At 35.2% G+C, this 12,641-nt stretch overlaps 1 protein-coding gene across 3 annotated transcripts in view; it reads right to left on the bottom strand.

Annotated features, from left to right (window-relative positions):
• The window catches only part of AHI1 (Abelson helper integration site 1), an 82,293-nt gene that overhangs the window by 16,977 nt on the left and 52,675 nt on the right, over positions 1 to 12,641 (bottom strand). For all 3 annotated transcript variants that reach the window (XM_065733287.1, XM_065733296.1, XM_065733305.1), the window contains exons 20-21: positions 6,753 to 6,811; positions 1,738 to 1,803 (exon numbers count right to left, since the gene is read on the bottom strand). In XM_065733287.1, the coding sequence (XP_065589359.1) occupies positions 1,738 to 1,803; positions 6,753 to 6,811 (125 nt within the window). The remainder of the gene's footprint in view (positions 1 to 1,737; positions 1,804 to 6,752; positions 6,812 to 12,641) is intronic.

The raw sequence follows: 12,641 nt of genomic DNA, 5'->3' as shown, positions 1-12,641 counted from the left end.
ACATCTTTCTTGTTTCTTTGGAAATACAGATTTGCATAAACTATTTTATAAATATCTGTAAAAAAAAAAAAGTGTATATTCCACCTCACATAACAAAGCTGTTTTCAGTGTAAAACGGGACAATAGTTTTCAGGATGAAAGTGCATACATAGAACACATTATCAGAAGCTTGCTTTCTACTCTGAATGTGAAAATATAATTTTTATTTATTTCCATGCTCTACGAACAAAAATGTGTTCTGACAAACTCTGAGCCAGAAATGACTGAAAAGAAGTGAACTGAAAGAAGAGGGGAATTGCTCACTTCCCTCATCACAAGTGAAGATCATAAACATGACTTCTTTATACAAAGGGCACTATTCCCCTCTATAGAATCCTCATCTTTATGAAATCATAAATAAAAAGATAAGAAACAGGCATTGTTAGGGAGTGATAGAAGTTTATAGGGTACTCAAGACAGTAGACAGTAAAGTTATTATGCAAATAAACTTTTGCATAACTTTTTTTTTATTACCTATGCATGTGTTCAAATCTTTAGTGTTGAACTGCAGTGCTTTTCATATTTGTTCTCCTATTTTCAGTATGATCACCTATGAGCTATGTGTGTAAAAATATCCAATGTCATTTATATTTTCATACTTGCACTTCACTTATGAATGGGAAAATAGGAGAACGCTTTTACCACCGAAAATCACGTGCTAATTTGTGAGCTGGTTGGCATCGAAGAAGTAAATTAAGGTGTCAGTATACAAGTAATGTATCTAAATGTGCATTCAGTAATCAAGAACTTAAATAAAGGAGTTGAACAATGACCACCTTCTGTCATAATTCTCTGAGCATTAGGAAAGATACTGCAGTATTTACTGGTGATGTTGACTACAGAAATATAAACAGTAAAAACAGAACCATATTAAAATACACTGCAGAGCTCCATACAGTATCACTGCACAACTGGAAACTTACATGATCATGCCCAGTAAGGGGTGCTCTAACAATGCCTGCTTCAGCTCAATGGTTAAGGTTTCCTTAGTGACCGCACTATAAAAATCATGAGGTCACTTAAGGTAAAAGGAATTTTACACTAACTATTTGGCAGAAAGAAAGGCAGAGTAATCATCATTTCTTTTTGCAGTGCCTTCTGTAAGACGGTTTTAGAGGAAATGTTTTGTTGTTCGGAAAAAAAAATTACAAAAATTCATTAACATGGAAACATTGTCAACAAACAGTTCAAACTAACCAAGCAGATCACACTTATTTCTATCTCTCAGAAATTAAAAATTAAAATACCAATGTTTCCTGTAATACAACTGGTTTAGCAAGCCTTCCAATTTAAATGAAATGTGGAAACTGCCACAATATTCTCTAGAGATAAATGATCAGAAAATGAGCGTGAGGGGAATACAGGAAATGTATCTCAGGACCAAAGAAGAATGTAAAAGACTCATAATTATGCCCAAAGCAATGGAATTTCTCCTGCTCTGACACTGAGATATTTGTTAGATGTTGTTTGAGCTCAAATTCAAGCAAAAAAAATCTACATCCATCAAAATTTTAACTAAACCATTTTTCAGCAATGATGTAAAACCACCAGTAACATGGCTATGAACATGCTGACAAGGAAAATCTAGGATGGCAAAAGATTTCTCCAGTTTGTGCTAAAAAAAACCCCAGCACTTTCAAAAACACAAATCCAGTGTGACAGGTATAGAGATACTGCAAACAATTACATAATACTTACTGTCTCTTGCTCAGGCAGACAACTGCTTCCTCCTCTTTCACCCAGTGCAGTCAGACGGTCATCACTCTAGAAGATGAAATATTATAACCTAGTATTAAAGATTTTTGATAAACTACAATTTTACATATTTTTCATATATGTCACACCTACTCAAAAACAAACAAACAAAAAGAACCCACAACCCTGCAATAAAAAGGTTTCTTTTTTCTTTTAAAGAAAAAGCAGAAGTGACATTGAGCAATCCAGAGTAATACTGCCTATGCAGATACTTATAGCACTTATTAAGCTTTTCAAACAGGTACACTGCACCAAAGACAACATGTGGGAAGACAGAGGATTGATGATTATACAGTCTAAGCTTGTCCACACTGCAAATGATACAGTTAATGTTTAAGAAATTGTTGCAGTGAACTTTACCTTTAAACTAGAATGCAAAAGATTTCACTTTCACACGACGACGAATTTTAGGCTGGTTTTAATAACCAATACTTAAATGTTCAGTTCTCATATTTCCATCTTTTCCCCTTAACTCTTCAAGCTTCCAGTAAAGTCACAGGAATATTGCTGTATATACAAGGCAACTGTTAGCATGTGCCAGTACCTACAAAATTTGGTTTCTATTTAAACAAACAGAGCCCTTCATTTGCAAGCAAATAGAAATACAGGGAAAATAAGTAGGAAAAAAAAAAAGAAAAAGAAAAAAGATTAGAACAATGGAAGAGAGAGAAGCTCTTCCCAATGGCCTATTTTCACAAAGGGGTAACCAGTTTCCCCTAGATTTTGCACGCATCTAAGAATAGTAACTACAGTGTGGAACAGAAATATTGCATAGTAATGAAAGTATTTTAGAAGCATCAAATAGGAATATTATGAAGTAAACCACGTTTCCACCCATAACAGATTGTGCCACATTGCAAACTACATCAGAATTTGAGAATTTCTACCAAACGTACTTCTTATATTTTCTTAATTTGTGTGATCCAAGGAACATTATTCTTACAGTCTTCAGCAGAGTAAATGGTATTCTCTACGATAGATTCTTGCCCTTATGCTCACAAAAAGGACAGAAATTCTTGATGCTCCTAGAAAAAAGGTTCCACCTCATCTCCAGGCATTATCACAGTGGTTTCATACACACAATGCATACTGATTAATGCAATGCAAAAGTGAACAGTTGTACTCAGTTCTTGTAATTTACCAAAACATCTAAGCCCGCCACCCAGAGTTCTGAATAATTATGTGTATACACAAATGGAGAATAGAAAAAAAAAAAGTAACTGACTGATTTGATATGCAAATTTTGAGCAAAGAACTGTGGAAGTGCAGTTCAGAGTATGATGTCTGATCAATGGTCTACTGGTAGCTAGCAGTGCCTTACAGGTTTCAGCTATTTCTCATTTTTCATTGTCAAGGTTAAGAGAACTGTGCAGGCAATGTGCTTAGCCTGTGGGATGGGAGTGCCTCCTGTTGCTCAAAAATGATTCATGAGAATTATTAGCAGCATTATTTAGTTATCTAGTTCAGGTACTCACATTGCCCCATTGCTGTGTCTCAATCTGTCTCTCTCTTTTTAATAAAGTACTCATATGCTCTCAAACACTCAACTTAAGAAGACCTTAAAGAGAGCGCGCTGTTTGGAAATAATCTGAAATCCATGAGTCATCCTGAGACTATGCTGAGCATTCTCAGATACTGCCTTAAACTTCTGAGGCAACAACAGTCCAGAGTTTTTTTCTCAAAGAGGCCCAGGGAATAAGGCCCAGCTGCCCCTAACCGCACTGCCAGTCCCAATGGCAGCTGGCTGCTGAACCAGCAGGGAAATCGCCTCAGCTGTTTACCACAGGCATGCCAACCCTGCATAGTACTGGAGCTGACTCTGCAGTGCCATGTTGTTCATCAAATATTGCTAACTACCAGGTACTCTGCAAGAAAATCCTGGTGCAATCAACTGCCTTTTCAGTTTAAGAATGCTGTTTTTTTAGTGCTGCATCACAAGATGAAGCTACCTTTTCAGGATTACAGTAAAGCAATAGGCATACTGAAGCGTGTGAATAACTTGTTCTTAGTAGCTATTAGGGTCTTCTTTTTTAATGCAAGATGGAAGGTAATTAATTCTTTTTTTCCATCCAAACAGATGTGATGCCTACAGATAAGTTCCTAGGAGCTGCTCTCAAAAGAGAGTAGACCATCCGTGAGGAAAAAAAAGCCTGCCAAGTCACATTGATTTGGCTCAAACAAAACTGCAAGGAGCTTTATTGCAAGGAACATCCTCAGACAAAGAAAAATGGATCCAGCTCCAGACCATGTAAAATGATATTGGTTATCCACGATTGGTCCATGTGGATAACTGATATCTCTAACAAAAATAGAAAACATTTTAAGAACTAATAATAAGAGAGCATTACAGGTAGGAGTAACCTGGTAAGTGAAATGCCATATCAAGTGTCAACAGTAACAGCACTCATTAAAATGTTCATGACTTCTTTGTAACTTGGTAGCTTCAGTGATTGTGATAATAGCAGTTTTGCTTTTATTCAGGGAGATAGAAGGTGACCAGCAAGATTTGAGCATGAGATAGCATTCATGGCCTTAAGAGAAGCTGCTCTGAGTAAGAATAAATGATGTGTTATTACCACCTTTTTTGTAAAAAAAAAAAAAAAAAAAAAACAACAACAAAAACAAACAAAACCCAGCATTTTATTTCTACCACTGAAAAAATACCAAACTTTAAAGTAAAGAAATCATGGAAAATTTTTAAGTCTACTGGAGGTTTCATATGCTTCTTCCTTATATGCAAACAAATTCTTTATTGTCATAGAATAAATATAAAAAAATCAAGGTCCACCATTACCTCTAAATAACACAATTTGAAAAATAAACTTGTCTAAGACCCGACTTTGGCCGGGGCCATAGCTACCCTCTGCCATCTTCCTGTTGGAAGGACTGACCCAGTGACATGAAGGTGGACAACAGCACTTTCTTGAAGGGTGCACAGTACCACTACTTCTCTCCATCTCCTGCACCTGCTCTCTTCCAGGATGTTAGAGAAGCTGGGAGTGCTTCTTGTGCAGGCACTCCATCAAGGATGCTGGGAATCAATGTCAAACCTTCCCTTGTCTGTTCCAACAGTTCTGTGCCTCAAAGTTTAACAGCCAAAGTTCTGAGACTGGCTTAAAAATTAGATAACATTTAAAGTAGTTTTAAAATTTACAGAATCAATCTGAGCGTTTACAATTACTGCACTGTTTCCATTATTCCTTATAAAGTTGAGGGTTAGAAATTGTCTTAATCCTTTCCTTCCTTAAGAACATCATACAAACTCTTCACTCCAGTAACTGAACTTTTAAATGAAATACAAAATAAGCAGAGACTTAACATAAAATAATCGAATATTGTTAGCACTGTCACATTTTTGTTCTTGTTCTTTGGTCCAATTAATTGTCAACACACTCAGCTAAGGACACTTAACTGCACAAATTCAGTCTACAGGAAACAGAATGACAAGGATGGTATTAATTACTAAATTAAAACAATTCTAAAAGCATTAACTGCTAAGAATAATGTACTCTTCTTTGGTTTTAACAAATCTGTCTGCTGTCATAAAACTACTGTGAAGTTACTTCCTTAGGCTTCAGATGACTACATTCAGATGACTACATTCCTTATTTGATTACAGGTCCTCAATATTTAATGAGCATGGGAATCTATAATCTGCCTAGAGGAAAAAAAACCCAACAACCTGTGCCAGGCTGCACTTTGAAACTGTAGTGTACAAACAGAAAACAGAAATGCAAACACAGCTGCTGCAGTAAAGCCCACAGGGATATGGAAAAAAAATAGAAAAAGAAAAAAAAGGATCAATTCATATGTACGTGGAATACTCAAGCTCTTGAAGTTATTCAAAAACTGTTCTGTCATTTGTTAATGTTTTACTTGCTTGATTAAAACAGCTTTGTTTAATTGTACTTGCAACACATACATATTTCTGCATATTATTATTTATACACCAGAAAACATAACAAAAATATTCAAACCCTTAATCTAACCCTCAGGAAAAAGATATTTAAAATTAGCTGCTACTTATTATTTAGTTTATCTTGTAATTGTTAATAAAACTTTCTTTAACAGAGAACACTAACATACTAACTGAAAAATGAATGCATACTTATTCTTTATAATTATATGAGGGTTAAATAGTTGAAAATGTGTAAAAAGAATCATTCAGTTAATAAATAAATAGCATAACGATGTAAAGCTGCAGTTTCAAAATGTCTTGGCAAATCTAATACGTCTTACAAGCCTTCCATGACTTTATTGACACAGAATATTAAATCATGGCATTCCATACTTGAGGAGGGAACATTATCATCTGAATACAAGAGACCCAGTCTTCTATAGCCCTGTGTTATTTCAGCCCAGAACAGCACTAACTCTTTTATCATGAGCCTCTCCGTTCTGAATCCAGGTTAATGAAGAATATTGTTGGAATTAATGGCATTACAGGTTCTGTTGCTCTTTATTATGGTGATAAGGAAATGAGAGATGTAAGAAAGGTATAAACAGCATTACTATAATTTTTCAACAAGACTTAGAGACAAGCCATGAAATTAACATAGGATAGTTGTGATATCACTTGTTAAAATGGACAAGTATTAGTAAACAGTAAAACCACAAGATTTAATTTAAAGTTCTTTTTCCATTTTTCTCTCTCTACTTACCAATGCCTACATTCTCAGTAAGAATCAGTAATACAGGATGGTGATTTTGGTTTATTTATTTCTAAACAACAATAAGTAAATTATTTTAAAAAAGTTTTAACTTGCAGATATCTGATCTCTCAGCTACCTGCAAAAAAAATCCCTTAATTGCCCATACAGACTATTTGCTTGAAGATACTTCTTTTGTGAATAAGGACAGGATAAAAAAAAACCTCTCAACAATGAGAACTTGTGAATAATGACATCTTATAGTTAGACATCAATTTCAAAAAAAAATGCAAAGATAGAATTCCTTACCATCTGTATTCTGCCCAATAGCGTGTGGCTGAGAGGGTTTCCTACTGGGCTGAAACACCCTGTGAAAAGAAAAGGCTGTGAATTTTTTGCTTGTTATCCTCTTCACCGAATAAACCATTTTATTTTAATATCATTATGTTAGCAGGATATGTTTGACAAAATTCTAATGAAAAGCAGCAGCATCTTTCAGTCACAACTATGCTTCCTTCAGTCAAGAACAGTTGGAGGGTGTATTTAACTAACAGACCTGACACAAGGTTAACTAATCCAATATTTCCATTCTAATGATTTGGAGAAATAGCTCGAGCTATGTCCACATGCCACCTCGTGCTCAGAGCTGACGCTATTATCTAGCCTGTACTGCTTCTCTCTTCAGTGAATTTCCAAGGAATGCATACAAAGTTTTCCAACAGAAGTGTTCACAAAAACTCTCAAAGGAATTACTTCCTTATTTTATCTGAAAGAATAAGTAGGCCTATTCAGTAGTTCTCTTTGATCGTCGGAGTTCCTATCACAACACGTCTTGCTGTTTATTTTATTCACTCTCTATACAGTGCATTTGAACAAGCATCCGTAAATTCTTTTCTTTTCTAACTATTATGTTAACTACTAAGCCAAGAGAAATCCTTTCATCATTTATGGATTTTTCTTCCTTTGCTATTGGACTCCTCAGCTGTATACTTAAGAAAACATCTTAAGAAGAGACAAAAATCTGAAAATTGTTGAACATGACAACGAAAAATGGCTACTGCTTTGCTGGAGAATCATTTCGCTTAAGAACAGAGAGGCTGGACAACACAGAGTTAAGCTCCCAGCATTTTCTCTATGAGACACAAGTTCTAGAACAAGATTTGTTTTTTGAAATGGGAATTATGAAAATTCATTTTCATTTACAGCTGCAAATCCTATTCTTGAGAAGCCCAGTATCTGAATAAAGAGGATTTTTGAGATTCAGATTCCCATTCTCTGGCAGAGGTCCATGGGGAAGCTTGCACAACTTCTCTTACTGTATACTTTCTAAAGCTTAGTGGTTTAGACTTTCACAGGAGATTTATTCATAAATGTTTAATCATTAAGATATTCAGATATTTCTAAATATAATAAAAGCTGCAAGCTCAAACAATCCGAGTTAAATCATGATCCCCTGCATGTCAGTAAGTTTTTACCTACAAAAAATCCCAAGTACAATAATTAACTTTTCAATTTTGTACATGAATTAAAAAATGTGATCTTAATTATTTCAAAAAAAAATCTGTATAAATTCTTAAGTAGTTTACACTGAAATACTTGCCTTCATTTTTTTTTTTTGAGTACTTAATCACTTTCTCAAAGAGGAACAGAGATGAAAATAGAAAATGTTTTCTGAATTCAGCACACACTCAAAGATGACAGACTTCAAGCTGTCTTTTCTCCAAGTAAGTTATTCCCCAAAACATTTGTTCAGCACTAACACGAAAGGTCAGCACTTGTACTAATATTGCTATCTATGCTTCTACAAAGTTGCTATCTACAAAATCAAACAGTTACAAGACATGTTGCTACAGAGATGACAGTGCAAACTGGCAGATACAGAACTACATACAGGTGTCATATCAATTACTGAATTAAAAACAATCAAAACTCAAGACTAATAAAGTGTCCGCAAGATTAAAGAAATCTTTTTTTCCCTCTCCACAATTGTTTTTATCTATGTTAAGGTAAGAGTAGAAAAAAAACATATGATCAAATCAACCGCTAATTTTATTTATTTATACATATATAGAATCAGTAGCACCAATTACTTTCTTCAAAGATGCACTATGTTGGAGTACTTCAGGAGTATATGAGTACTCCTGTGGGTCCCTATGTACAGCTACTTACCAGGTGAAGACTTAATTGGAGGATATTAGTTCAACCATAAAGCCTGAATAAAGGCAGAGCAAACCTGTTCTGCTGCAAGCACAGGAAGAGACAAATTTGAAACTCAAAGACTTTGGGAGTACTGTGCTGAGTTCTAGCAGCTAGCCCCGGTTTTGACTTAGCATTTCCTGTAAGCAGAGCCTTCTTCCAAGACAAGCAGGAAATTCCTATTACCCAATTTGAGGTGCAAACACTGACCAGAGCAAAGTACATCCAGTTTCAAGTGTTCTATGGTTCACAGAGCCAATGTTGTTTGTTGATACTGATCATGATCTGGTTACTCCAGACACTTCAGCACAGATGATACTTCTGTTACTTCTGTATCATCCTTCAGCTGTTCTCAGTTATCAAGCATTCCTTTATTAGCCTTCAAACAGGTGACAATGGCATTTAAAAACAACAATAGAAACCTCTCTCATCCATGAAACAAGGTCCATTCAGCAAGCAAAGGAATATCCATCCCTTCTTTCTCAGAAGACGCAGTAGATTTTTAAAGTAATTTTTCACAGCTATTGGATTGACATTGGTTCCATGCTTGATGAAGTGTGCAAATGACACTGAGCAGGTGTGACTAACAGCCTCAGCAGTGGTTGCTTCAGCTCCCTCCAATCCTGGTTGTGCAAACTTAGAACTACTGCAGTGAGGTAGTGAAACCAAGGCCAGGATTGCAGACCATTTTCGTTTCAGACAGAAATGATGTTTATGGAGCACCATGACCTGCTGAGGCTTTTACCTAGAGCAAGTCAGATAAAGGTCACACCTGGGAAAACCATTTCCCCAGGTAATTCTGGGCTGTCTTATCTTATGGATGCTTCAGAACCACTAATGGAGAAGCACTTCTATCGATTCAGAGGATTTGTTTGAACTCCTCAACAACCTCCCCACTGAACAGCCTCTGCTGTCCTCACTTCAAAACCCTGTACATTTCAAGAAGTTAATCATTCCCATGGAAGTATTAACATTTGAATTAGTGTATTTCCTATTACCCTGCACTGACTCTCCAGTGGTCTCTTCCATAATTATTCTTCTCATTTAAAATTCCTTCTTTTTCTAGAACCAATCACTAATGTCTACATGCGCTTTGAAATGCCTTAAAATGATTGGTGCCATTGCTTTTTATCACAACTAGAATTTTCACATTGACACAATTTAACAGCTTATTGTTTTGTAAATCCAAGCATGCACTGGCTTTATGTAAACACTGACAGAACTGATATTTTTTGTAAAAAAGAGTCTGCTTTCATGAGGAGTCTGAAACTATATTAGCTTCCTGTACTATTTGAGCAATGAACTGCAAGTGGGTCTTCTGGCACTTGGTCACTTCTGGCAGTATAATCTCTACCAGTATTACTGAGACTAAACAGGAAAGACATAAACCAGGTAGTTGTCCTCATATCCAAAATGTACATCTGTGCTACTAGATCCCCAGCTTCATTATGTGCTTTCACTGAAAGAAAAAAGATTACCTCCTGCTCTAGATAGCCACAGTATGAACTGATAAAGCTCCAAATAGCTGAGCTGAAATACATAGGAAGTAGATGAGTTAAGTGCCACACAGATTAGATGTACACCAAAATTGACACGAAGTAAATTCCACGTCACAGCAATGATAATAGCAACAATGTCACAAAGAAGCACTAGCAACTAATTGTGAACACTTCCTATTAAACAGCATCATCATTATGCATTGCATTTGTTTTAAATTAACAAGAGAGCCGGGAGAGGGAAAAATTCTTAGTAGTCATATGATCACACTATTACTGTATTGGAGCATCTACAATCACCTAATAAATGCTTATATGAAAAAAAAAATCTATTAAAAGAGGCTGACAGCACTTATCACAGAATTCATACCTTTCATTAACTTTTTGAGAGAATTCCTTCTCTCTCTTCATGAAATTCACTCAAACTCAGTTAATAAAGGTATTTTTGCATGATAAAACTCCTGTAACTCCTATCTCATGTAATCTACAGTAAGGGAAATCAACTGAAGGTTAAGCATGGGAAGTCCTCAAAAAACCACTGAGTGGTATCACCAACTAAATAACTTAAGATAATATTCAGACTCATTTCTGTGATGAGCTTTCTAAAGCATATGGACAAAAAAAATTACTCCAAAGTTGATATTAATAATTTCTTTTAAAAGGAAAAAAAACCAACAACCTCTGAAAGACATGAAAATAACATGAAAACAAACTATGCTTCTAGGAAATAGTATTTCTTATTGCAGACATGCATCTTGTAATTACATTGTGGCCTCTTGCAACATAGCATAGTTAAAATATACCCAAACAAACAACTCATATAACTTGAATATGCATGCATCAGCTCAGTCTGTTCTTCTATCAACCTTTTGTGGCTTTAGAACTATTTCCAATAAACAGAATTATGTTTTCAGCAGTCACCTAATCAAAACCGTGAATTTTCTGACGATATTCTTGTATGCATTGCAATCTCTAATTCATGTTTCATAGGATAGATTTTTTGCTTATTTGTTTTCAAAATAGAAGTTTTCAGAGCAATATAACTCCTTTCTGGGGTTTTTCAAGTGAGACATTATACAACAGAAAGAGGATCATTTTGTAATGGTATGAATATATATTAATTTTCCCTCAAAGGCTTTATTCTCACAACAACTATACTTTAACAGATCAAACAGAATTCATTAAATAATTGTTTATATATTGGGTAAGAAACTGTTTCTCTTCCCTTATACACAAGATCACAAACACATTCAAAACACACTGCAAACATTTTCAGATGTATTTCACATAAAATTAAGGGATTGTGTGTATGCTTTTGCTTTACCACCAAAACATGTTTTAGTAATATCTAGTGGCTGTAGGTGAGAACCCACTTCAAATTCACAGAACTTAGTCTAAATCTTATGGTCCTGACGGAGTGGAAAATGGATAGGACCAATCAACAAAGTTTAATCTGTATCACAGCCATTAAAACTACCTCAGAATACAATCCACTGAAAGTGTAGAACAATAAAACTAATTCCAAAAGTTGCACCTTGTCTTATTCTGAACAATACTTAGCAGGTTTCCAAAGACACTGTTCTAAATGTTCTCTTTGTAACTAGCATGAGGCCAAGAGAAATGGTTAATTTTCTTCAGTCTGTATCTTGCACATTACTTAAAACAGACAGTTCTCACACGCTATGCTTAAATGTACATACAATAGTGTTTAGGATGGCATAACTACCGAAAGCAAAAGACTTCTGCAACCACTCAATGGTTCTTGCAATTTTTTCTACAGGCTTGCAGAACTCTACCTGACAACAGATAATCCCATGCTGCTACTAGCCCTTCCTTGTCTTCTCCCCACTTATTTCTTCTCTCAGAGTAATTGTACCATCTCTTCAATTTAGCACTCATTTTCTAAATGAGATTCCAATTTCTTGCCTAGGTCTACTCACTTAAAAACTATGCACAAAATCAAAAGGTTTATTCCCTTCCTTTCTACAAGATCAATAAAACTCATCTTTCAGATACGAAGACCTTTTTTTAAAGAGTATAAAGTGAAGAAAGAGAGAAATTTCAGCTCTATTATTGCCAAATATTGCTACTCCAGTTAGGGCAAGAGAAAGATCTAGGCTGCAGCCACAAAACAAGCAAATAAACAAAAAAAGCCCAAAGAGTTGTGCTGTTAGGTGGCAGAGAATAGTATTTGTTTGTTTCCTTTTCCCATTTTCATTATTACTAAAAAATTTTAACCTAACAAAATAAAAGTAACTTGAGAACATATGTCAGTAGATCATGCTGTGGTTAGCATATAAAATATGATGCCATACAGAAAAATCCAAGGTGGATATAAGCTTTCAAAGTATGTAATAATTACCTTTTTACCACTGATTTACTAAATGCTGCTCTTAAAAACAGTTATCTAGAAAACTAACTCCAGATAGTTACACAATTCAGGACCATGCAGTTCCACACATACTGCTGCTGTTTCTTTCACATCAGCAAGTGATTTTCCAGATGC

This window comes from Cyrtonyx montezumae, unplaced genomic scaffold, assembly GCF_038088225.1.
Source record: "Cyrtonyx montezumae isolate F1298 unplaced genomic scaffold, pur_monq_1.0 scaffold_0, whole genome shotgun sequence".
Classification (NCBI taxonomy): domain Eukaryota; kingdom Metazoa; phylum Chordata; class Aves; order Galliformes; family Odontophoridae; genus Cyrtonyx; species Cyrtonyx montezumae.
This window is presented reverse-complemented; position numbering and strand designations above follow the sequence as displayed.